General features: G+C 37.3%; 1 protein-coding gene across 2 annotated transcripts; it reads right to left on the bottom strand.

Moving 5' to 3' along the window:
* Positions 1–1400: 1400 nt before the first annotated feature.
* Positions 1401–27791, bottom strand: LOC126822667 (potassium channel subfamily T member 1). 2 transcript variants are annotated; one of them, XM_056101114.1, is made up of 18 exons: positions 27654–27791; positions 25924–26123; positions 25029–25246; positions 24339–24488; positions 23512–23705; positions 18487–18627; positions 16789–16942; positions 15643–15748; positions 15153–15325; positions 14342–14413; positions 13567–13701; positions 12881–12992; positions 11507–11611; positions 9930–10013; positions 8296–8445; positions 7450–7606; positions 6573–6657; positions 1401–5226 (listed from the first exon to the last, which is right to left on the bottom strand). In XM_056101114.1, the coding sequence occupies exons 3-18, from the start codon at positions 25154–25156 to the stop codon at positions 4989–4991; spliced, it is 2184 nt and encodes a 727-aa protein (XP_055957089.1). In that variant the 5' UTR covers positions 25157–25246; positions 25924–26123; positions 27654–27791; the 3' UTR covers positions 1401–4988. The 2 variants fall into 2 exon arrangements, with proteins under 2 accessions (XP_055957089.1, XP_055957090.1); XM_056101115.1 differs by lacking the exons at positions 23512–23705; positions 24339–24488; positions 25029–25246; positions 25924–26123 and having other exon boundaries at positions 27654–27790.

The raw sequence follows: 27791 nt of genomic DNA, 5'->3' as shown, positions 1-27791 counted from the left end.
GGAATATAAAAACATGTTTTAAGTTTCATCAGAATCGGATAAAAATTGTGACCTCTAGAGGGTCGACAACCTTTGTACTGCATACTTTTATACAATTTGAGTACAAAGAGCGGCCATTTTGTTGGGCAGTTTCATTTCGATTTTCCCGAAATTCGAATCCAACCTTCATTATGGTGGAATGGTGAAATATTTAAACGCTTTTTAAAAATTGGAAAAAAATGCCATTTTTCGAACAATCAGGGGCCATAATCCAGGAAGTTAAGTTCGGGTATCCGCGATTATCAAAAGGAATCAAGACCTTAGTGTGTAATGGTGATATATTCACACATTTTTTTTAAATCAGATACAAATTATGACCTCTACAGGGACCACAAGCTAAAAACGTGATTTTTTGTTCAATCAAGGGCCACAATTCAGGAAGTTACGATCCGATACGTGCGGATATCTTTGGGTTATAAACTTATATTTCAAGTTTCATCAAAATTAGAAGAAAGTTGTGACCTCTAGAGGGTCTACAACATTGATATACCATATTTTTACGCTAATTGTGTACTAGGGGTGGCCATTTTGTCTGTCAGTGTTGGGCCGATTATCACGAAATTCGAACTCAGTCATCCTTAGGGTGTATATACTAATACGGTTTGTTTAAATCGGATAAAAATTATGACCTCTATAGGGTCCACAAGCTAAAAACGCGATTTTTCGTGCATCAGGGGCCATAATTCAGGAAGTTACTGTTCGATATGCGCGAATATCGAAAGGAACCGAGATCTTTCGGTTATAAACTTACATTTCAAGTTTCATCAACAAACAGTTTTTTAAATAATAATTGGATAATAATTGTAACCTCCAGAGGGAACACAAGCTAAAAAAAAAAGGCGATTTTTCGGACAATCAGGGGCCATAATTCAGGAAGTTATGATGGGCGTAAATATCGAAAGGAACCAAGATCATTGGGATATAAACATACATGTCACGTTTCATCAGAATTGAATCAATATTGTGACCGCTATATGGTCCACAACCTAAAAACGTGATTTTTCGTACAATCAGGGGCCATAATCCATGAACTTTCGATCCGATACATGCCAATATCGAAAGCAGTCGAGATCTTTTGGAGATAAACCTATATTTCAAGTTTCGTCAAAATCGCATAAGAATTGTGACATGTAGAGTGTCCACAAACAAATTATGGACGGACGGACGGATGTCCGGGTGGACAGGGGCGACGACAATATATGTCCACATGAAAATGTGGGCGTACAAAAATTGTGACCTGTAAAGTGTTCACAAACACTTATGGACGGACGGACGGACGGACGGAGGCAACGACAATATACGTCCACAATATACGTTCAGAAAAAAACTATTCCTATTTTTGTTATATTATTTATTTATGGTATTAATTACTGTACAAAAATAGAAATATTGTATAAATACTAATATACAAAACAATCAGATGATAAAACAATACATACCAACAAATCGTCAACATAAATACTTAAAAATAACCAAATAACATTTACTTAGCTTTTATTATACCAACGTTTCAACTAGGCTTGTGTAACAGTCAATGAATATGAAATAAAATGAAATGGAGTTTAACGTCCCAGTGTTCCGCCCGACTGGGTTGATGAAGACAGGGGTAGTGTATACTAGAGAAGCCAAATTGAAATGCCCGATGAATACTTGACTAGCCAAGTTGAAATGCCCGATGAAGACTATAGCCCTAGCCAAGTTGATTGACTAGTTGATGCCTGGAAAATACCAGAGAAGCCTAGTTCAAATGCCTGAAGAACAGGAGGGAAGCCTAGTTAGATTGTCTGATGAATACTAGAGAAGTCTAGTTAAAAAGTCGCTCTAATAAAAGCCAAGTAATTGTTATTTTGTTATTTATGCTTTTTGTCAATTCCTATTTAAACAACAAACCATGAACACATTTAATCAGTCGTAATTATAATAGACCTGAACAGTAAATTGGCTCCTTGGTCATCGATACCATAACACCACACTCGATTAAAAAGTTAAGGAATCAATCCCCACACTTGTATGAACAAGCCATCAGAGGTAAAAATCTGCCGAATGTCACTTTTATAACATTGCATAAATTTCAACTTGGGCGATACCTGCATAAGTTGGGATTTGTCGAATACTGAATTTCGACAGATGTCGTTCTTTCGGAACCCAAAGAGAAATAAATCCTGTCGAATTTTAAAATGATATTGTAAAAGGGTGAAAGCAACGAACCTAACATGCAATGTGGACGTATAAAACTCAAATATTCCTTCAGGCGCACGTGCACCGTTTCAGTAGGACAAACGAGCTCTTAGAATTCTTCGATCGAATCAAAATTGTCAAAAACTTTTGTAAAAGACTGTATAATAATTCTATAATAATTTTAAAAATTATTATAAATTGAGTAAAAATAGTTTTTTTGTCCCACAGGCCATTTACCATGAAAATATGAAGGTTACAGTATGAAACACATAATATTTGAATAAAAAAAGCTTTTCGTCTCCTTTTCTAGGAAATTAAAAAAAATTGATTGGTTTGTTTAGAAATATTTAGACAAAAATAAAAACAATTTGTTATAGATATCGATATGATGTGTTTGTCGGAAATTATGACAAACTCCATCTTGAAAGACTATAAGAATGACGTAATACGACAATTTTAATCTCTTATGTTAGTTTTAATAAACAATATAAAGAATAAGATAATAAAAAAACATGCGTGTTAATGAGACATATTAATAAGGAGTATATACATATACATGATAATATCAATAGTGATCGGGGGGGGGTGGGGTGAATGATTAGCGCGTTGTATCATGACCTACTCTCTCTCTCTCTCTCCTGGCGTTACATAATTTCCTGACGTTAAATCAACGTTTAAAAGAGTTAACCGATCCTTATAATGTTATGTGGGCAGTTGTTCTAACTAGTTAGATCCTTTGGAATGTTGTTCTTAGTGTTTAAAGGGCCAATCCTGATTATATTTGGGAGAATAAAACTTCTTAATTTTGTATTCAAATCCTTTAAAATCCCCTATCTCAGGGCCGCGCAACCAGCTCAATGTATGTGATATGTTTTCAAACAACTTAAACCCGTTAGTCTTCATCTGGAAATGGAGACCGGTGTCCTAAGCTGTATTCTGCGGTGTCTGGAAAAATCAGACTTTTATTTTATAAAAATAATGTGTAGGTGACATTTACCGTTCGTTATCAAGTACAACGCATGGGCCATTCACTGAATAGACCTCTAAAGGACCCGGAAGGCACCCCCTATCTCCAAGCCACATACATTCACACTAGGGATTTGAAACCACAGCCGCAAACCAGAGGTGACCGGCCAGCTAGAGGTCGAAACGCGGCACTCTAGACCACTGGGCCATCCCAACCACCAAGTCCTATAGAACCAATTAACTCCAATTTGGCCAATGTCACCTCGACGTCAGTCTACCCTTTACTATCACCACAAACAGATGTCTTGGAATTAAGTACCCCTAACAGCATTATTTTGATAGAGTTAGTCAGCTATTAGGCATTTAAGGTAAAGAATATTTTGGCGAAACAGAGGATGGAGGAGAGTGGATATTGATACCATATTGATACACGTGAAATATTTTCACTTTCCGTTTGTGAATTGTGGAATGGTCAACTCACAATTAAAACATATGGCCAGTGTCATCTTCTATTGGTGATTTGGTAAACAATAATACATTTTTTTCTAAATAATTTTTTAAAACTTTTATGGGTGTGTGTATTGTCAAATGTGTAGACTTCCAATACTTGAGTTCATAATAATAAACCAATGTTCTTTTCAAATAAAATGGTCTATTGAGTAATTTCAATATATTCGTTTATTGAATGAATCTGCTTTAGAGTTAGCTAGGTTGTGAATACCATAAACCCCAGTTAACAAGTTGTCTAACATTTGATATACGTCAGGTTGTGAATACCATATACACCAGTTGACAAGTTGTCTAACATTTGATACTGGTCAGGTTGTGAAGACCATATACACCAGTTCACAAGTTGTCTACATTTGATCGTGTATAGGTTGTGATTACAAGTTGACAAACTGCTAACATTTGATACTGTTAAGGTTGTGATTACCATAAACACCAGTTGTATACATCTGATACCGTGTAGGTTTTGATTACCATGACAACAGTTGACAAGTTGTGTAACGTTTGATATTGGTCAGGCTGTGAATACCATATACACCAGTTACAACCTGAACATTTGATACAATTTAAGTTGTGTAACATTTGATAATGTTTAGGTTGTGATTACTATAAACATTAGCTGACAAGTTGTGTGTAACATTTGATATTGGCCGTGAACACCATACACACCAGTTGACAAGAATTAAATAACTTTTGATACAGAGACGAGGTTGTTAAAACAGGATGTGATGTCAAGAAATAAAATAAATTCATAGCTTCACCCCAACCATTGTCCCAAAGGCCATGAGTATACATCTAAGGAACCACCACAGGAATGAAGCATGTGAACACCAACAAATACACATACTTTGTGGTAACCTATTTCAGATCATAGAATCGTGGATACAATATTTACCGGCAGTAATAGTTGTAGACGAACGCCCCCGGTAGTGCTTCATATTTCAAACACTTTAGATAAACAGGCGATAATGATCCATGTTTTGACCACCATCAATACCGTAAAAGTTCCAGTCAGTCCACATTTTGACCACGACCAATACAGTAAAAGTTCCAGTCAAGTTCACGATTATAGTCCAATTGTTGACCACGACCAATACAGTAAAAGTTCCAGGATGATGGTCCTCAACAATTTGACCAGGTGACGACCAATACAGTAATAGCTCCAGTTAAACTCAGGATAATGGTCCACATTTTAACCACCACTGATTCTTATGACCAGTATCAATGTTTTAGATTGAGATCTCTTTATATAAGCTGCCTTCAATCCACCGAACAACATCATCAGCAGAATATCCACATTACGCTTGAGATTCTGATTTAGATCTTTTTCGCTTCTCAAATTCTTCATTTGATATTGGACTCTTGCCGTTTGAAGAGTTGTTGTGATATGCCGGTAAATTCCAACTAATGCGAGTAGGTCGTGATAAAATAGGCGTTGAATCAGATTCATTGTCAAAGTTTCTACGAGGCACTTTCGGAGATTTCCATTTAAGTTTATTTGGTACAGCAAACATGGAACTCGGCTGGATGACGTATCTGTAATAGATCAACAAAAATAAAATGAAATGGGGTTTAACATCCTACTGTTCTGCTCCGACAGAGCTAATGAAACGGACATACGTCATACAGTGTGCTATGAGTTTAAATTTGCCTAGACAGCTACGCTACGGCCTACGGTTATATCAAATTCCAACTGTCAAGGGATCTCTTACATGCATGTCAATGTGTTCGTCCCATCCGAACAAGACAGCAGTCCTTGTCAGCGGTGTCCAGAAGATGAACTTACAGATAAAGAGATAGAAAGGATCATTGTTATAAAGAGAGAGAGAGAGAAATGGGGTTTAACGTCCACGCGACACCAACTAGGTCATTTCGGGACTAACATATGGTTTAATTTTATTTCAATAATTCGCTTGCGCGTAGGGGTCTTTAGCAGTGGGAGGAAACCGGAGGACCCAGAGAAAACCTTAAAGGTTGGACAGGCGACCCTACTCCTTGTCACGTACAACCGGGGATTCGAAACCACGCCAGTTGACTCAATGACAGGCTTTATGGTACAGCGCGCTCCTGCTAACCATTCAGCCATCCACCCCCCCCCCCCCCCCCCATTGTTATAAAGCATGATCAGTTCTCATTTGCGCCTAGATTGACCATTTTAGAGAAAGTGAGCACAAGTAGTTGCCTGAAAAGTAGAACCATTCAGCCATCCACCCCCCCCCCCCCCCCCCCATTGTTATAAAGCATGATCAGTTCTCATTTGCGCCTAGATTGACCATTTTAGAGAAAGTGAGCACAAGTAGTTGCCTGAAAAGTAGAACACAGGCAGGTAGCAGAAACTGGATGTCAGCTGCTGGTCTTCCAGTCGCATGTAACGTCTCAGTTGCTGGGAGCCACGGTGACTCAGTGAGTAAGACCTTGACACGCAAACGTCAGGAAATGACGTAACGTCAGAAAATGATGTTGATATAATGTAAATTTTACGTCATTTTTACGTTCTTTTTTGACATAAATCTGGAGTCAGGATGGCACGCTAACGTGGAGGTCCTTGTTCGATCCCTGCGTTGGCCGAGAAAGTTCTTCGGGAATTTCCGGCTGGTTCCTCCTTGTCAGTGGTGCAGGACCGAGGTTGCAGCAAAGGACAGCTGTATAGTCGTTCGGATGGGACGGAAAACCAAGGTCCTGTGTACACAGTGGCGTGCGCATAAAAGATCACTTGCCAATTGGAATTCGATATCAGAGTAGGCCGTAGTGCCAATGTCCGGGCAAAATGTTCCTCATAGCACACTGTATTACGTATGCCCACCAAAAGAACCATAAAATGTTAATCCTGAAATAAACCAGTTTGTTTCGGGTGGACATTAAACTTGTTATTAAATACTTACATCATGTCACCGTTCTTTAGTTTACGTTTCGGCGAAGGATTAACTATTACATATGATAGAATATTTCTCTCTGCTACACTTTCATCTGAAAAATCAATCATAGTACATCTAAATATTGACCTCATGAAATATAGTGTTGCCATGCAACGATTGTGTGCCCTGTGGTATGAAATAAAAAAAGCAGAATGCTGTGAGACAGGTTCTATGCTTGTGCACGCACCGACTCTCGCTGGCAGAGAGAGAGAGAGAGAAATGGGGTTTAACGTCCACTCGACACAAACTAGGTCATTTCGGGACTAACATTTGGTTTAATTTTATTTCAATAATTCGCTTGCGCGTAGTGGTCTTTAGCAGTGGGAGGAAACCGGAGGACCCGGACAAAACCCACAAGGTTGGACAGGCGACCCTACTCCTTGTCACGTACAACCTGGGATTCGAAAACACGCTCTCGCTGGCAAGATGCAAATACAATCTCACGCAATCTGATTACAATACAGGTCTTTATTTCGTTTCCTTCTTTTTATACTTTCGATGTCCTACACAACACGAAGATCTGACCAGTTGTACAAGCGTTTTTTGACCCTATGACGTCAGACATTGATTAATCAATCAGTGTTGACGTTTCTAGGGGTTTGCCCACAGTTCCGTGCAGAGGACGCCAAGAACTCGCCGTAACAGACTATTTCATTGGCTAATCCCTCACTTCAACTAGAACGCCTGTTATAACAACTTTTCCTGATCCATTGTAGTAAATAGATGAAACGAAATTGTAAACTATAAAAAACGAAACAAACTATTGATTCTCACGGGATCTTATAATGTTAATATTGGATGTTGAAATATGATGGTCTGCCTCCAGCTACAGTAAAACACTTACATGGAATGTCGTCGCTTAAATCCAAACTTCTCATTCGACTATACACCAGTTCACTCGGCTGGTCAAAATCTTCATCCTGTTGGACGAACAGCTTTGCAGGAATGGATGGACGGGATCGAATATTGTTATGGCGTATTTTAGTATTGTTGTTTGAGAACTGAAATAAAGAAACAATATATTGTATGATTGAAAAAAACAGTTTTAAATGGTTGTCAAGCATGGAAATTGATAATATTCTCCAAATCAAAGTTCGCAGACCTAAACATTGAAATCATTCACTATGACTTCATAGACATAAAATGTTTAAATAAATAAACTCCAACTATTCTAAAAACTTTTAACTTAGGTTCTCATATTTTGTAAAAAAAAAAAAAAGAAAAGAAAAGAAAAAAGTTTTCATTGATTTATAAGTTAAAATGTTCTCAATAATAGCCCATTGTAGTATTTCTGAAATAATATATAAATAGTGATACAATAAGAGATGCGATATTAGGTGATCAAGATGTAATAAGATGTGATATTAGGTGTTCTAGTGGGAATAAAATGTGGTATGAGGTGTTCTGGGCGAATAAGATGGACTATCCTCATTAAATAAAGTTATTATTATTATTATTATTATTATTAGGTGTTCTAGTAGGAATAACAGGTGGTACTAGGTGTTCTAGTGGGAATATGATGTGTATTAGATGTTATAGTAGGAATAAGATGTTGTATTAGGTGTTCTGGGGGAATAAGTTGTGGTATTAGGTGTTCTGAGGGAATCAGATATGGTATGAGGTGCTCTAGTGGGTATAACAGGTGGTACTAGGTGTTCTAATATGATAATGGCATGTTACTTTAACTTACAGGTTTTTCATCAAAAGATGATACGGATAAAGCAGGACGTCTCTCTGTTCTATAAATAGCTATGGGTATTTCCCCGGTGGTGGAACTTAACCCCTGATAGAGGTCATTGTAGGTGGGAAACTGGGCCAATGTAGCACGACGTACTCGAACCTTTAAATATAAATTAAAATGTCTACATCAATATCCAGAACAAAATTCTATTATTTCATTATTTTCTGTGATATCTATATCAGTTGCTCAGGCAAAATTTTCTCATAGCACACTGTATAGTTTCTGTCCGTATTCATTAGCCTAATCCTTGCAAAATTTTCTCATAGCACACTGTAGAGTGTCTGTCCGTATTCATTAGCCTAATCCTTGCAGAAAAGAAGGATATTAAACTCCATTAAATTTCATTTCATTTAGGTTTACTGAAGACTCAAGGGAGATAATTTAGTTCAGTTCTCAGACTGTCAATAAAAATGTTCAAAGATTGTTAATGGCTTCCAAAAGAATGGAATTGGCTTTAATATCTTGTCAACACAATACTTTTGTCATTCTTAGACTAACATATGGTTCATATCAACACAATGCTTTTGTCATTCTGAGACTAACATATGGTTCATATCAACACAATACTTTGTTCATTCTGAGACTAACATATGGTTCATATCAACACATTACTACCATAATTCTGAGACTAACATATGGTTAATATCAACATAATACTACCATAATTCTGAGACTAACATATGGTTCATATCAACACAATACTTTGTTCATTCTGAGACTAACATATGGTTCATATCAACACAATACTACCATAATTCTGAGACTAACATATGGTTCATATCAACATAATAATACCATCATTGTGAGACTAACATATGGCTAACATATACACAATACTACCATAATTCTGAGACTAACATATGGTTAATATCAACATAATACTACCATAATTCTGAGACTAACATATGGTTGATATCAACACAATAATACCATCATTGTGAGACTAGCATATGGTTAATTTTCATTTATATGAGTACAAGGGGTGTTGGATGGCTGAATGGTTAGCGTGCGCGCGCTGTATCATAAAGTCTGTCATTGAGTCGACTGGCGTGGTTTTGAATCCCCGGTTGTACGTGGCAAGGAGTAGGGTCGCCTGTCCAACCTCGTGGGTTTTCTCTGGGTCCTCCGGTTTCCTCCCACTGCTAAAGACCCCTACGCGCAAGCGAATTATGTAGATAAAATTAAACCATATGTTAGTCCCGAAATGACCCCATTTCTCTCTCTCTCCCTCTATGAGTACAATGTCGTCCGAGGGTGGAGAGAGAGAGAGAGAGAGAGAGAGAGAGAGAGTTGGGGTTAAACGTCCACTCGACACGACTACGTGACCTCGGGACTAACATATGGTTCAATAATTCGCTTGTGCGTAGGGGTCTCTAGCAGTGGGAGGAAACCAGAGGACCCAGAGAAAACCCACAAGGTTGGACAGACGACCCTACTCCTTGTCACGTACAACTTGGGAATCAAAACCATAACTGAGGGTGGGGGAAGGGAACAATTTTGCTCGGAAACCAGTCTTTCTTCTTCTTCTTTATTGAATTCAAACTGACAAAGTTTGTGTTGTTCTTATATCTTAAAATACTCACACTAGATAAATGTCCTGAATTTTGTTCAGCGTCAATACCCAGTAATAATCTCACAAAACTTATCAAATATCCTTTTACAAATGTCTGAAAAATAAAACAAATATATGTGTTACCATAGTTTATTGACAGGCCATTGTCCCAGGAACCACAGAATAGTAGGTCATGGTCCTAGGAACCACGGAATAGTAGGCCATTGTCCCAGGAATCACAGAATAGTAGGCCATTGTCCTAGGACCAACAGGTATCTTAGGGGCCACTGTTAAGTTTGACCTAGCCGCCAAAAGTAGGTAAATCTGGCCCCTAACTGTATGTCATTCCAAAGTTACTAAGTTTCATTCACAGAGTTTTCTAACCCTAACTCTAACCTAACTGTATGTCATTATTCCAAAGCTACAAAGTTTCGTTCACACAGTTTTTTTAACCCCAACCCTAACCTAACCAGTTAGCACCCTCCTTTTTCATTAGCCCAATTGGAGCAAAAAAATAGAATGTGAAACACTATTTCATTTCATTTCAGCACCATTTAAACTTCTACAGCCATGGGTTGACCAATTCATCCAATTTATAGTTTTCTACAAAGATACAACATGTACTAGGAAAGTTTGTTAACTATAACATGTGGTATCAGATGTTCTAGAAACAGTCAGCTCACACAATCTCATGTATGACACCCAGCATTTAAGCTATTAAAAAATTCAATCAAGTCCAAATGCAAGTTCTGGTCAGTTTCTACTGATTTCATGATTCAGTCTTCAAGGGTTTGTAGAACTTTAAAACAGAATGATTGACTGATTGACTATGTGATTGACTATATGTGATTGCCTGCAAATTAGCACTAATCTTTGATTACAATATACATCTTTTCAGAAATCCTCTTTTCAGGTTACATGTCTAAATAAAGGTCTTACATGAACATTACAAAAAAGTAATAAAAGAAAATGTTTAATGCCTTCTTATTCCTATTATAATTCATTAAAACTAATTCAAACCTTTTTTTAAAATTATATGAATTGGATTTGTGTCCGATAGACTTAAATTACTTCTTTGATGCTATAAAATTTGAGGCTAGTTATATTGGAAACATTTATATGTGCCATAAAATGTAATTGAAAAGTAATTGCCCATTACATGATTTTTGGAATTTAATCAATTACATTTCCATTACTCATTACTTTTGAAATCTTCCATTACATGGCCATTACTTAAAAAATGTAACGATGACATTCCATTACCATTATCATTACCCCCAGCCCTGCTTTAAAACGTAAATTTTATTTGTATCTGCGAACACTAAAGACATTATCAAACAAGACACCATCTCTCTTAATAACGTACAGAACAGTGGATGCTTACGGCTAACCTTGGATCCATTAGCTTGATTTCATATTTGTTTATAGCTTACAATGTTAGTTTAGTTTTTTTCTTGTCCGCAAGTTAGTCTTAGTCTTCTAGTTCGGTTCTCCTGCAGTTTGTCCTGTCCTCGGGTTTGTCTTTTCCATTTTGCTAGCATTTAGTGGCATCCTCCAGCACTTACTTTAAAAGATAAAATGAAGAAATTATAATTTAAAATATTTTACCTGATACAGTAATCTGTCTAACATACCAGCACTAAATACCTGACCCGAGGCAAACGGTAGACGGAATAGATGTGGTAAATTGGAGTTGGTCTCTTGTTTTAATTTCTGAAATAATAAACGTTAGGAACAACTATAGACAAAAGGGAGATAACTCAAATCAGAGAGAGAGAAATGGGGTTTGACATCCACTCGACACAAAGTAGGTAAAATTGGGACTAACATATGGTTCAATTTTATTTCCATAATTCGCTTGCGCGTAGACGTCTTTAGCAGTGGGAGGAAACCGGAGGAGAGAGAGAGAGAAATGGGGTTTGACTTCCACTCAACACAAACTAGGTAAATTTGGGACTAACATATGGTTCAATTTTATTTCCATAATTCGCTTGCGCGTAGGGGTCTTTAGCAGTGGGAGGAAACTGGAGGACCCGGAGAAAACCCACGAAGTTGGACAGGCGACCCTACTCCTTGTCACGTACTACCGGGAATTCGAAACTTTATGATACAACACGCAGGTGCTAACCATTCAGCCATCCAATCCCCCAGAGAGAGAGAGAGAGAGAGAGAAACCAGGTCATTTCAGGACTAACATATGGTTTAATTTTATTTAAATAATTTGCTTGTGCGTAGGAGTCTTTAGCAGAGGGAGAAAACCGGAGGACCCTGAGAAAACCCTTGAGGTTGGACAGGCGACCCTACTCCTTGTCATGTACAACCGGGGAATCGAAACCACGCCAGCTGACTCAATGCCAGACTTCATGATGCAATGCACTAACCATTGAGCCATCCACCTCCACCCCCACTTCCAGTCATAAACAATGATTTTCAAATAACGAAAAGAACTGGGGACCATAGTTCTTACTACAGCATATTGATAGTAACGGGGAAACCTGGTGTTTTGAAAACGATACTCAGACTCTTAAAGGCTCAATACCACTCTTGTTGTAACAGAATAATATGTCCCACTCTTTATTCTAGTCAACAAATTGTACTATTTTACAATATTCCAATTAACTGGTGATACAAATTTCATCTTAAAACACCTAATTTAAAAAATTGGAAAATTTCAACTAATGATTTGAAAAGCCTGAAGTAAAGCTTTTCAAATGTGACTTGGATTTAAAAATATTTTCGATTCCTCTGGACAAGTAAAATAGTATGTAATGGATAATTTACACAACAGGTAGGACACATACAACTCAATAACAGACCTAATGATAGAGCATGTACGCGCTAACCAATCGGCCATCCACCCCCCCCCCTCCACAACTCAGATCATTTGTAATAAAAGGTATCATTATTGTAATAAAAATAATTATTTGTAATAAAATTGGTTTAAATATGCCTAAAGGATTGAAATTATGATTAAAATCTCACTTTTTCTAATTTAGAAATAGACTGTGAGTAGGCATCGTGGGCTTGAAACTGCATAAATCTCATATTGGTAGCATCATTTAATTCTGTTATCACATTTGTGGAGGGAAACAAACTGAAAAAAAGAACACAAAAAAGATAGCTTGCCAGGCAATAAAAACTACGACGATTACGAACATGATTCACCAGAACTTAGGAAAATTATCATCTGATTTACGCAATTGTCATACAGGTTAATTGAGGGCAAATAAATCAGGGACCGCCCAAGAGCCGAGCACTGAAAAGGGCCCCATATCTTGGGGAGTCTTTCTTTAGGTGAGGAAGTTATTAAAAAACTGAGTTTAAATGATGTTTTCAAGAGTATACACTGAGTAGGAAGCCTAAGCATGGGGCATTCTTACCAATTTAACAAAAACAATTTATAAATCTAAAACTAAAAAGGTGTCCTCAAACTATGTAAAAACATGTTTAAACTTCCTTAGATTCTCTGTGTACAATGTTTCATTCAGTGTTTTCTAACCTCAACTGTAACCGAACTAGTCTAATAGCACAATTTCAACCAATATGGCATTGGTCAAAACGTTGGTCAACAAATTACTGATAATTACAAAATCTACTTGCAATTCAAAAAGAATTTTATGGTGCCAATAGTTCCTAATTTTCAGTAATAAATTTTTTTTACGACTAACTTTGTTATTTTTTGAACAGTAACAACTGTTTCTGCATCGGTTAAAATCTCTTCATTGGCGTCCGCATCACTCTCCTTATTAGCAACAACCAGATGTGTAGCCTTGTTTATACCAGCCACTAATAAATCATCAATACTGTAAAACAACGGTAACATGGTTCGTAAAGTCGTGAAATATGATACAAAGAGGGTAAATAATCTGTTGTCTTTAACTTCAATCAAGGGCAAGAGACAGAAATGGTTAAACCACTTGACTCAATGAAATGAAATGGGGTTTAACGTCCTACTGGTCTGCTCTGACTCGGCTAATGAAGACGGGCATACGCCATACAATGTGTGATATGAGGAAAATTTTGCCCATGCAGCAGCACTATATCCTACTCTTTTATCGAATTCCAACTGTCAAGGGATCTTTTACGTGCACGCCAATGTGTACACACGGGACCTTGGTTTTTCGTACCATCTGAACGACTAGACAGCTGTCCGTGTCAGGCCCTCCGTCCTGCATCACTGACAAGGGGAAACCGCGCCTGAAAATCTGGATGAACTTTCTCGGCCAATGCAGGGATCGAACACCTGACCTCCAGGCTAGCGAGCCGGCGTCTTACCCACTTAGCCACGTGATCCCCCGACTCAATGACAGAACTTATGATCTAAAGCGTGTGTGTTGGATCACCCAACTGTAAAGATTACATCTGGGCATTTATGGGATGAAAAGTTCAATTTGAGAAAAGGAGCGCAGACAGGAACTTTGTATGTAGAAATAAAAACCTTACTTCGTCATTTTCCCCTGCATCCAATAAACCAATGGGAAATGTGCGATAGTTTCAATAAACATTACATCCGGCCTGAAAAAATAAAAATATCCGATACTTATAATCTAAAACCTTTACAACAGTAAAAATACCCAAAACTATTAATTTAATACCTTTACAAAAATAGGTCAGAGAATTTCACAACAGTTAGAAACTGTAACCTTTGACCACATGGTCAATGGATGTTCAATTCTGACAGCTTACAGGGTGTTAATCCACAAGGTTAGATAAGTGACCATATTACTGGTCACGTACAAGCCTTGGCTTAACAGACTCAGTGACAGAGCTTATGACCTAAAACACACAGGTTAAACCAATCGACCAACCAACCACTTTTATAAACAAGCAAACTCAATCATCGATCAGCGATCCCACACACACACCATTAGAAATGTTTTAGACGGTACAGGGATAGATAATGTTATTGTACATGTTTTGAAAGGTACACGAATACTATTAATGTACAAGATGAGCAGCAAATAGGGTTGACCATCCCATTATATCTGCCTTGGAAAAAGTCTGATTTGTTTCTGTGGAACACAAAAACTATTGAAAGGAGAAATTTCTGATTAGCATAAATTCACGATAAGTTTATGTGTGTACAAAGATTCCTCTTGAGTGGTTAACGAGATATACTTCAGAAATATTACAGGAAAGGACACACTGACTCCATTTCAATATTGTGGTGCTGTTTGGTTTATTTGATAGAAATAATGACAAACTTACACTTGATCAAAATTGTTTTATTTGATAGAAATAATGTCTGACTTACTCTTGTTCAAGTAGAAGAATAATAGGACTGAGGTTATTAACGCTAAGATAATCTGATCGTAATGGTACGATAAAATTATAAATTCCTGTACTACCATATCCTGCTACCAGAATAATCAACTGTTGATCCCACCGATCATCTTTAGCTGTTTTAAATAAACAATGTTCACATGCCTAAAATAAACATAAAATAAACAATGTTCACACGCCTAAAATAATTAAATATCGTAAATAGATAAATATCGTTAAATAATAAATAAATAAAAAATAAATATCGTTAATAGAAAAATATTGTTAAATAAAAAATGAATAAATAAAAAATAAATATCGTAAATAGATAAATATAAATAAATCAATAAATAAATAAATATTGTAAAAAGATAAATATCTTTAAATAGATAAATAAATAAAAAATAAATAAATAAATAGGCCTATTGTGTAAGTAATTGTTTAGTATTTGTAACTGTTAAAAGATATGCCATAGAACGTACCTGTCCCCATTGTGTACAACATAATGGTCGAGCCTCTTTATGAAGATAACATATAGTTCGTCTAGTTCCCACGTATAATGTACTTGGAGGTGGTCCTGTTATAAAACTGTAACAAAATCAAAATATATTTCATTGATAGAAATTTAAATAAGTAGAGTTATCCCCCTTCGATCTACCGGTTACACATACTGGTACAATGGATCATGTATAAGTTGATAATCCACAAAATTCATCAAATACAATGTTCTGTTTAGGTCAACCCCATACTCTTCTTTTCAATTTTAGTTTATAGGGTCTATCAATGAGTCAAATGGCGTGGGTTTGATTCCCCGCTTGTACATGACAAGGAGTAGGGTATCACCTGTCCAACCTTGTGAGTTTTCAATGGGGTTTAACATCCACTTGACACAAACTAGGTCATTTCGGGACTAACATATGGTTCAATTTTATTTCCATAATTCGCTTACACATAGGAGTCTTTAGCAGTGGGAGGAAACCGGAGGACCCGGAGAAAACCCACGAGATTGGACAGACGAGCCTACTGCTTGTCACGTACAACCGGGGAATCGAAACCATGCCAGTTGACTCAATGACAGACTTTATGATACAGCGCGCACGTGCTTACCATTCAGCCATCCAAGCCACCCCCCAACCCCGACATTCAAAATGAAGACAGACCTACTTCTATTAAATTAAAAAAACTAGGCCAATCTTCTTAAATTTAATGTTTGCCACAATTTTGAGATCATGTGATTTTTCTTTCATTTTATTGCTTAAGGGAGAAATGGATCGTAACGTTTACTTGACTCAAACTAGGTCATTTCGGGACTAACATATGGTTCAATTTTTATTTCAATAATTCACTTGTGCGTAGGGGTCTTTAGCAGTGGGAGGAAACCGTTGGACAGGTGATACCCTACTCCTTGTCATCGAAACCGCACCACTTGACTCAATAACAGACCTTCTGATCTAACAAGCATTCATTAACCATTCGGACAGCCCCCACATCCCGCCCCCTCATGTTTTTGTGTTTGGTAGTGTGTGGTTACTAATTTGCAGGATTTCAACGCTAAAAACAAGAAACATTAACTAAACAAATCAGTTTTTGAATCAGTGTATAAACCAACAGTTGTTACTAAAGCTCACCTTTCCTGTCCCATATCATCGTAATACTGCAGAATTTTCCCAGATTCTTGTTGCGGAAATCGTTCCAGTGTTTCCGTTCCTTTTTCAGCTGTAACTGGATCTAGATTCTTGCCGAGATCTTTATCGTTTTTCATCTTCAGGAGTGGTGTTGACACTGATTCACAGAAAGAACAATAGAATTTTCAATAGGGCCATTTAAGAGTCTGATTATCGTTTTCAAATCACCGGGTTTTTCAATACAGCCATTTAAAGGGACAACAACACTCTTGCTGGCTTGACAGGTCCAGAAAATAAGAAATAGCCTTATTCTAAGTATTAGATGTTTAAGTGTCCTACCTGTTGTGTAAATTATCCATTACATACTATTTCACTTGTCCAGAGGAATCGAAAATATTTTTAAATCCAAGTCACATTTGAAAAGCTTTACTTCAGGCTTTTCAAATCATTAGTTGAAATTTTCCAATTTTTTAAATTAGGTGTTTTAAGATGAAATTTGTATCACCAGTTAATTGGAATATTGTAAAATAGTACAATTTGTTGACTAGAATAAAGAGTGGGACATATTATTCTGTTACAACAAGAGTGGTATTGAGCCTTTAAGAGTCTGAGTATCGTTTTCAAAACACCAGGTTTTCCCCGTTACTATCAATATGCTGTAGTAAGAACTATGGTCCCCAGTTCTTTTCGTTATTTGAAAATCATTGTTTATGACTGGAAGTGGGGGTGGAGGTGGATGGCTCAATGGTTAGTGCATTGCATCATGAAGTCTGGCATTGAGTCAGCTGGCGTGGTTTCGATTCCCCGGTTGTACATGACAAGGAGTAGGGTCACCTATCCAACCTCGTGGGTTTTCTCCGGGTCGTCAGGTTTCCTCCCACTGCTAAAGACCCATTCGCGCAAGCAAATTGTTGAAATAAAATTGGTTTGTGTCAAGTGGACGTTAAACCTCGTTTCTCTCTCTCTCTTGTTCATGATTGTGAGGGAATAGAAATCAAGTAGATTCAACCCCCAGGATAAAATGTTGTACTAGAGTTCTTGTTTCAGATATATTTGCCGTCGTACCTGACTGACAGTTAAATTCATCCTATTTTAAGTTCTCGGTATTCGAGAGAGAGAGATAGATAGAGAGAGAGAGAGAGGGGGAGAGAGAGATGGGGTTAAACGTCCACTCGACACAAACTGGGTCATTTTGGGACTAACATATGGTTTATTTTTATTTCAATAATTCGCTTGCGCATAGGGGTCTTTAGCAGTGTGAGCAAACCGGAGGACCCGGAGAAAACCCACGAGGCTGGACAGGCGACCCTTCTCCTTTCCACGTACAACCGGGGATTCGAAACCACACCAGTTGACTCAATGACAGGCTTTATGCTAACCATTCAGCCATCCACACCCGTCCCCCCCTTCTGGTATAATACTTCCAGTATTGAGACAATTGAGTATTCCAACATGCTGTGTAATCAGGCATATTGTATCCACCCTGTACGATGTCCAGTGTATTATAATTTGTGTGTGATAGGTGGTGACAGATGCTTTATGTCTAGGTTGGTTAGATAATTTATACTAATAAAGTCTGTGATGGGGGCCTTATGTCTACCCTTGTGTATGGCACTTCTATTAGGTTATGATTAAATTTCCGGACAATGAGGTGAAAGCGGACCAAAGAGCGTAATCCTGTATATATATATTGGTACTAACCATCCTGGCTTTCGTTATGTAATCTAGCTGATATTGTTTTACCAAGTTGACTTGTTATTGTACTAAATACACTTTCTTCATCGTCACAATCAGCATCATCTTCACTCTGTAACCATTTCTGTATCTCAGACGCAATCAATTCTATCAGATAAATCAAACAAATAATATAAACTCAAACATCGATATTATAAATTCAAGTTACAATAATATAAACTCAAGTTTCAATAATTTAAACTCAAGTTTCAATAATTTAAACTCAAGTTTCAATAATTTAAACTCAAGTTTCAATAATTTAAACTCAAGTTTCAATAATTTAAACTCAAGTTTCAATAATATAAACTCAAGTTTCAATAATATAAATTCAAGTCTTAATAATATAAACTGAATTTTTGATAATATACTATTCAAAAAAAGTAGGGGATATTTGATTTTTAAGTGTTATTAAAGTCACCTAATGAAACTGACGAAGAAACAAATGACAAAATGAAATGAAGTTCACATTCATCGATTTATTCCAAATGATCGTTAGACTAAGTAAGGCACAGACTGACCATTATAAGGGTAAAATGATACCCGGGGTCAAACAGCAAAGTTACCACAGCATCACAACCAAGTCAGTAACGGGTAAATCCTCCTCTGTTTGCCAAACAAGCATTGATCCGACGTGGCATACTCCTAATGAGACGTCTAAGGTCATTTTGGTCCAGATTGTCCCATTCCTGTTGCAATGCAGCAGCAAGTTCTTGGACATTGGCAGGACGTTGTTGACGTTGACGTAACCTCTGTCCAAGCATGTCCCAGACATGCTCGATGGGGGAGAGGTCGGGACTCAGTGCTGGCCAAGGTAATGTGGTGATGTTCTGTTGTTGGAGGTAACCTGTAACGATCCTGGCCCTGTGAAATCTTGCGTTGTCATCCTGGAAGATGAAACGCCGGCCATGACGTCGTGCGAACGGCACAACATGGACTGCCAAGATGTTGTCCCGGTAGTACTGGCCTGTAACACGCCCTGCAACAACATGTAAAGCCGTTCTTCCAGCAACAGTGATGCCTCCCCACACCATAACAGAACCACCTCCAAATCGATCATGTCTGATGACGTTAACGTCTTGGAAGCGCTCATTTCGACGACGCCACACCCTCCTACGTCTGTCCAAAAAATCAACAGTGAACCTTGACTCATCTGAAAACATCACATTGCTCCAGCGTCGATTATCCCAGTGTTGACGATCCCTACACCAACGACGTCTTGCCTGAATGAGATGATCTCTCAAACAAGGGATCACGCGAGGACGTCGGGCTCGAAGGTGACCCCTATGCAGTCGATTCCGAATCGTCTGGCCACTCACTCTCACACCAGTGTCGGTTTGAAGACGAGCGCTGATCTGATTTGCTGTGATGACACGATTTCTCAAGGCAAAGGTATGGATAAATCGATCCTGGGCTTGAGTTGTCGCCCTTGGTCGACCTGAGCGTGGTCTGTCCTGTACAGATTGTGTATCACGGTATCTGGACCATAGCCTGCTTATGACAGACTGAGAAACATTCATCGTCCGCGCCACAACCGCCTGTGTTGTGCCGATCTGTAGCATGCCAAGGGCATGTAACCTTTCATTTTGGGTAAGCCGACGCATATCAAAATTTGTTTTCTGGTCACTAAAACAATTAAACTGATGTTTCCACCCTGGAATTCAATGCCACAATGACTGTAACATTCAAAGTCAGAGTCGTGCAAATCTTGGGTTGGACCCCCATGATGATCCCAAGCATCACCTGCATTCCATGCGGTAGCTATTGGTGCGTTTGGGCGTCACATGTAACTGGAAATGTTTCTTCTGTTAGGTTCTATAGTGACTTTTTTCGTAGTCATTTGCATATTTTAGTATTATGCCCCCAAAATCAAATATCCCCTACTTTTTTTGAATAGTATATAAACTAATATAAACTCAATTTTAGATAATATAAACTAATATAAACTCAATTTTTGATAAAATAAACTCAATTTTTGATAATATAAACCCAAGTTTCAATAACATAAACTCAAGTCTCAATATCTGGTAATAGCATTTCAAGTTTTAATGGGTGGGTTGGATGGCTGAATGGTTAGCGTGCGCGCGCTGTATCATAAAGTCTGTCATTGAGTCGACTGGCGTGGTTTAGAATCCCCGATTGTACGTGACAAGGAGTAGGGTCGCCTGTCCAACCTCGTGGGTTTTCTCCGGGTCCTCCGGTTTCCTCCCACTGCTAAAGACCCCTACGCGCAAGCGAATTATTGAAATAAAATTAAACCATATGTTAGTCCCGAAATGACCTAGTTTGTGTCGAGTGGACGTTAAACCCCATTTCTCTCTCTCTTTCTCTCAAGTTTTAATATAAACTCAAGTTTTAATATAAACTCAAGTTTTAATATAAACTCAAGTTTTAATATAAACTCAAGTTTTAATAATATAAACTCAAGTTTTAATAATATAAAGCCAAATTTCAAAAATATAAACTCAGATTTCAATAATATAACCTTATCTTTGATTTAAAGGGAGTCATGGTGTCGGTAAGTGAATGAGCATGACACTGGCTCACTAATCAGGAGATTAACATGGTGCTTTTAGAAGAAAACTAGTGATTGTATCCCATAACCAGCGGCTGCCAGGCAGGATACGCCCACATTTTCGAGAGATGGATAGAGAACAAGCTAAGAAGAAAGTGATTTTTCCTACAATCAAGGGCCATAATTCAGGAAATTAAAATTCAATATGCGCGAATATCGAAAAAAACCTAGATCTTTGGGTTATAAACTTACATTTCAAGTTTCAACAAAATCGGATAAAAATTGTGACCTCTATAGGGTCCACAACCTTGATATACCATATTTTTACGCTATTTGAGAATGAAGGGCAGCCATTTTGTCTGTCAGTTTTGGGCAGATTTTCACAAAATTCGAACTCAGCTGTCCTTAGGGTGTACTGGTGTAATAATAATACATTTTTTTTAAATTGGATAAAAATTATGAACTCTATAGGGTCCACAAGCTAAAAACACGATTTTTCGTACAATCAGGGGCCATAATTCAGGAAGTTAGGGTCAGATATGCGCGAATATAGAAAGGAACCGAGATCTTTGGGTTATAAACTTACAGTTCAAGTTTCAACAAAATCGGATAAAAATTATGACCTCTATAGGGTTCACAAGCTAAAAACGCGATTTTTCGTAAAATCAGGGGCCATAATTCAGGAAGTTAAGGTCCGATATGCGCAAATATCGAAAGGAACCGAGATCTTTGTGTTATAAACTTCCATTTCAAGTTTCAACAAAATCGGATAAAAATTGTGACCTCTATAGGGTCCACAACCTTGATATACCATATTTTTACGCTATTTGAGAACGAAGGGCGGCCATTCTGTCGGTCAGTTTTGGGCCGATTTTCACGAAATTCAAACTCAGTCGTCCTTGGGGTGCAACGGTGATATAATAATACGATTTTTTAAATCGGATAAAAATTATGACCTCTATAGGGCCCACAAGCTAAAAACGTGATTTTTTGTACAATCAAGGGCCATAATTCAGGAAATTAAAATTCAATATGCGCGAATATCGAAAAAAACTAAGATCTTTGGGTTATAAACTTGTAAACATTTCAAGTTTCAACAAAATCGGATAAAAATTGTGACCTCTATAGGGTCCACAACCTTGATATACCATATTTTTACGCTATTTGAGAACGAACGGCGGCCATTTTGTCTGGCAATTTTGGACCGATTTTCACGAAATTCGAACTCAGTCATCCTTAGGGTGCAACGGTGATATAATAATACGTTTTTTTAAATCGGATAAAAATTATGACCTCTATAGAGTCCACAAGCTAAAAACGTGATTTTTCGTACAATCAGGGGCCATAATTCAGAAAGTTACGGTCCGATATGCGCGAATATCGAAAGGAACTGAGATCTTTGTGTAATAAACTTACATATTAATACGGTTTTTTAAATCGGATAAAAATTATGACCTCTATAGGGTCCACAAGCTAAAAACACGATTTTTCGTACAATCAGGGGCCATAATTCAGGAAGTTACGGTCCGATATGCGCGAATATCGAAAGGAACTGAGATCTTTGGGTTTCGTACAATCAGGGGCCATAATTCAGAAAGTTACGGTCCGATATGCGCGAATATCGAAAGGAACTGAGATCTTTGTGTAATAAACTTACATATTAATACGGTTTTTTAAATCGGATAAAAATTATGACCTCTCTAGGGTCCACAAGCTAAAAACACGATTTTTCGTACAATCAGGGGCCATAATTCAGGAAGTTACGGTCCGATATGCGCGAATATCGAAAGGAACTGAGATCTTTGGGTTATAAACCTACATTTCAAGTTTCAACAAAATCAATCGGATAAAAATTGTGACCTCTATAGGGTCCACAAGCTAAAAACGTGATTTTTCGTACAAACAGGGGCCATAATCCATGAAGTTTCGATCCGATACATGCCAATATCGGAAGCAGCCAAGATCTTTTGGGGATAAACCTATATTTCAAGTTTCGTCAAAATCGGACAAGAATTGTGACCTGTAGAGAGTCCACAAACAAATTGTGGACGTACGGACGGACGGACGGACGGACGGACGGACAGGGGCGACGACAATATACATCCTCATGAAAATGTGGGCGTATAAAAACTGTGTTCTGTTAATGTGTTTACCGATGCTTAAATGCCACTCAAAGATTATAATCAGAGATTCCTGTGTTTGCTGAGAACATTCCTCAGGATATGTCCAGAGTTGTTTCCCTTTGTCAGTTTGTGCAGGATGGAGGGTCAAAAACCAATTAAGGTTCTGTGTATACTATAAAGCAGAGATCAAAATACAAGTAGGCCGTAGCAATATTTCATAAATATTGTCAGTTTGGCAGCTTTGACATTTCTTACGTTGTGCTAAAACACGATTAGCCATATGTATGATAAAACATATTTACTCTTACATTGTGCTAAAACACCATTAGTCATGTATGATAAAACATATTAACCTACCAATATTTTTAGTTCTGACCGAATCAACAGATGTCTCTTCAGGACTGCCAGTTATTTTGGAATATTCCTCACGAGTCATTCCCAGATAAAAGCAGAAGTCTGACCCTTTCAGGACATGATCGGCGCCCGGATTTAACTGTAGGCGTGGTTCCGATTTGTTGACATCTAAAACAGCCACTAAGCATACACCATATCTATAAAAAGAGAGATGGGATTAGAAACTCAACACAAACCAGGTTATTTCGTGACTAACATATGATTCTATTTTATTTCACTAATTGGCTTGCACGTATGGGTCTTTAGCAGCTAGAGAAATCCGGAAATTGGACAGGCGACCCTGCTCCTTGTCACGTACAAGTGTGGGATGGAAACCACGCCATTTGACTCTAGGACAGACCTTGTGATCTAAAGTGTACAACTTTTATTCAGTTACTAAGAACGAACAATGACGCAGCATAAGCATATGCGCTTGACATCAATTTGCCATAAAACCCATAGAATAATTGTATCGTGTAACCTGTAAACACCTTTCCAATACGTTGCATTCAACTGTTGTATGGCAGAGAGATAAACTAGGTCATTTCGGGACTAACATATGGTTTTAATTTTATTTCAATAATTTGCTTGCGCGTCGGGGTCTTTAGCATTGGGAGGAAACCAGAGGGCCTGGAGAAAACCCACGAGGTTGGACAAGCGACCCTACTCCTTGTCACGTACAACCGAGGATTCAGAACCACGCCTGTTGACTCAATGACCAACTGTGTATGAATTTGTTGAATCATGTAAAATACAAAAAATGAGCCAATATTTGATGTTTCAGTTCCTACCTTTGATGGGCATCTACAGAAGCTTCTGTGAATTTTTTACCCTCGTAGATTCTAAAGAAAGAACTTTTACACAGCTGTATATGATAAACCTCCATTCCAGAATGACGACCATAAACTTGTTGCCATGGTTCATTAGCCAACTCACCTTCTCTATAACAAAATAACAGAGTAGAAAATTGTGTAATTACAATAATATTAGAGTAATTGTAATAATAACAGTGTAATTTCAACAATAGACAGGTAATAATAAAAGTGTAATTACAACACTAAAAGTATGATAATAATAAAAGTGTGATTTAAATAATAAAAGGGTAATTGAAATAATAAAAGTGTAATTTAAATAATAAAAGTGTAATTTAAATAATAAAAGTGTAATTTTAAATAATAAAAGTGTAATTGTAATAATAAGTGTAATTATAATAATTAAAGTGTAATTATAATAATCAAAGTGTAATTTACAATAATTAAAGTGTAATTAAAAGTGTAATTCCAACAGTAAGAGTGTAATTATAATTATAAATTTTTAATCATAATAATACATGTGTAATTACATTAATGAAAGTGTAATTGTAATAAAACAGTGTAATTGTAATAATAAAAGTGTAATTACAACACAGGCAGTGTAATTGCAATAATAAAAGTGTAATTATAATAATAAAAGTGTAATTATAATAATAAAAGTGTAATTACCTGCCTCTGGAGGTATGTAGTAATAACGTAACTAGGGTAGATAGACCAGGATATAAACAGTTGTTAGCTAATAGAGCATATTTAAACTCATCTTCACAAACCACATGCTCAGCAAACTTCACATGCATTTTATTCTCAGCTTTAAATAGTTGAAGATACTGTCGACATTTTGGAGCAAAATCTTTCACAGCCCATGATCTGAGAATAGTGTGTTGATCCTAATAAAATATGAAGTGAATAATTAATTGACCAAAAATAATTAATCAACAAAATAATTCTGACAAACGTTTTGAGCTTGGCACTATTAAATATGATCTTAGAGTTTGATAAAGTAGAAAATTTGAGGCTATAATGTTTTGACAATCCAGTGTAAAATTGGTTAAATCTCAACAAAAATTTTTCAACAAAGACAGATCAACCATTTTATTTTTCACTCAAATTAAAGGGGCATTATAAACAGCTGGCAGTTCGCACTACAATTGTTAAAAACTAGATAATGTGAAGGGAATATGCTGAAAATATCAGTCGGATTGCTCCACTCTGAACCGAGATATTAGCGTTTGAATTTTAGTCCTAGCCTCGGTCATCACTACTAAAGTCGGTACAATAAAAAACATAGTCTCGATTATCCTTTTTTGGATTAAATAATTAATAAGCGTTGAGCAGCAAATCGGATTCCAATCCAGAGAAAATCTGACAAGATGCCATCGAGAGTTGATTAAGGTCTTTTCATGTTAATTAATGTCTAATTAATAGGTTATATAACATGTCAGGCCTAAAGAAAGACCTACAATAGGCAGATTTAACTCTTGCATAATGTATGTTTAAGGGGGTCAAATGTCAAATATGATTTTAACGTTTCATCAAAACAACCAATTGAAAATCTACAACTTACTGCTTTGTTTCTGTCCCTCGCATTTTTTGGTGCCAAAAAGAAGCAGGCATCTGCTGAGTTTATTCGACATCTTTTCAGATCCACATCCTTTAAGGCAGACCCTCGGATATAAAATACACGATTCGCCCATTTTGGATCTTTTATATCATCTGCATATCATTTTCTAGTTCCTTTGTACTGACCAGTACAACTGAGTGTTCCTGAAATAATAGATAGAGATGAATGGGGTTTAACATCCACTCGACACAAACTAGGTCATTTTAGGACCAACATACTGTATGGTTGATTTTATTTCATTTCAATAATTTGTTAGCGCATAGCAAGCCTGGAAATAAGGCACCTGTCACAGACATTATCTGGCACTAAACCTCTGGTGCCTGTCATTTTGTCCGCGATTTGTCTTTTTTATTGATATTATTAATACATGTCTAGCACTAAGTTGAAAATGTCCGTTAGTATTTCATTGGTGCCTGACATTTTGTCAGGTATATCTACAACCGTTATTTCCAGGCCTGGCGCATAGGGATCTTTAGCAGTGGGAGGAAACTGGAGGACCCGGAAGAAAACCACGCGGTTGGACAAGCAACTCTATTCCTTGCCACATGGAAGCAGGGAGTCGAAACCATGCCACTTGTCCCAATGACAGACCTTATGATCAAACGAACACGGTTTAACCTTTCGGTCATCCAATGCCCCTGGCACTAACCAAGCTCATTAAGACGTGTATATACTATGAAGTATGCTATGAGGGAAAACTATGGTCTACCCTTATTTTAATTTCCAAATTTTAGGGGATCTTTAACGTGCTGTTAGTGGTATATATATGGGACCTCAGTTTCCATATCATACGAACAACTAGACGGTTTTCCTTGCTAGGCGGGAAACTCAGCTGGACAAATCCCAAGAACCCTTCTCAGTCAACATTTAGATGAAACCCAGCACCATCTGGTTAGTGAGCCGAGCCAGCTCGATATTCACCAGGCCAGTTGTTTCTTAGAAGGCTGATAACGTAAACAAGATTTACTCTTTGTTTCAACACAAATGTGAAATACTTCAAGGTTTTGCTTATTAAATTGTTTTTTGAAATGTTACAAGATGCCCCAGTCATTAGTAAATATATTTAAACTCGAGACACTATAACAGGACAGAAGAATCTAGACGTACCTAGATATATAAACAATGACACAGTAAACCACATATTTACATCACTGCTACATTCTACCCTCGAGATGCTCCTCAGAGTTGTTTTAGAAACAATAAGCCCTCCCATGTCTGCAAAGCTGTTTGACCCCACGTTAGGTGTCTTAATGTGTGACATGATGTTCCTGTTGGGAATCTGTCCCATGATCCAAGGCATGGAATTCCCAGTTAGCCAAAGGGAATTCCCCATGACGGAGCCAGTACAAACTATTTAAACTCATAACACCACAAGGCAGAACAATCTAGGCGTCCCTGGATATATATGTTCTATAAATTATGGGTGATATCAGGAAGTTTTGTGCCAAATCAGGACGTTTTGTGCCAAATCAGGAAGTTTTGTAGAAAATCAGGAAGTTTTGTGCCAAATCAGGAAGTTTTGTAGAAAATCAGGAAGTCTTGTGCAAAATCAGGTAGTTTAGGGTAAAACTTCCAAGTTTTAGTTTGGTCAAAAGAAATGTTCTAAGTGTCTAGCAATCTAACTTATTTCACGTAAGTTTTTTCATGCAAATCGTATTACTATAACAAATTACCTCAAGTTTTGGATGGGCATAAAATTCATTTAAAAAGTTCATAACAACTTCTGTATTGGGTGATTTAAGACAGACGACAACATGGCGATAACGACTTGATTCTCCTTTCTTATATTCTCCACCAGATTTCTTCTGTTG

This window comes from Patella vulgata, chromosome 5 (assembly GCF_932274485.2).
Source record: "Patella vulgata chromosome 5, xgPatVulg1.2, whole genome shotgun sequence".
NCBI classification, from domain to species: domain Eukaryota; kingdom Metazoa; phylum Mollusca; class Gastropoda; family Patellidae; genus Patella; species Patella vulgata.
Note: the sequence above shows the minus strand (reverse complement) of the source record. Positions and strands in the feature narration are given on the sequence as shown.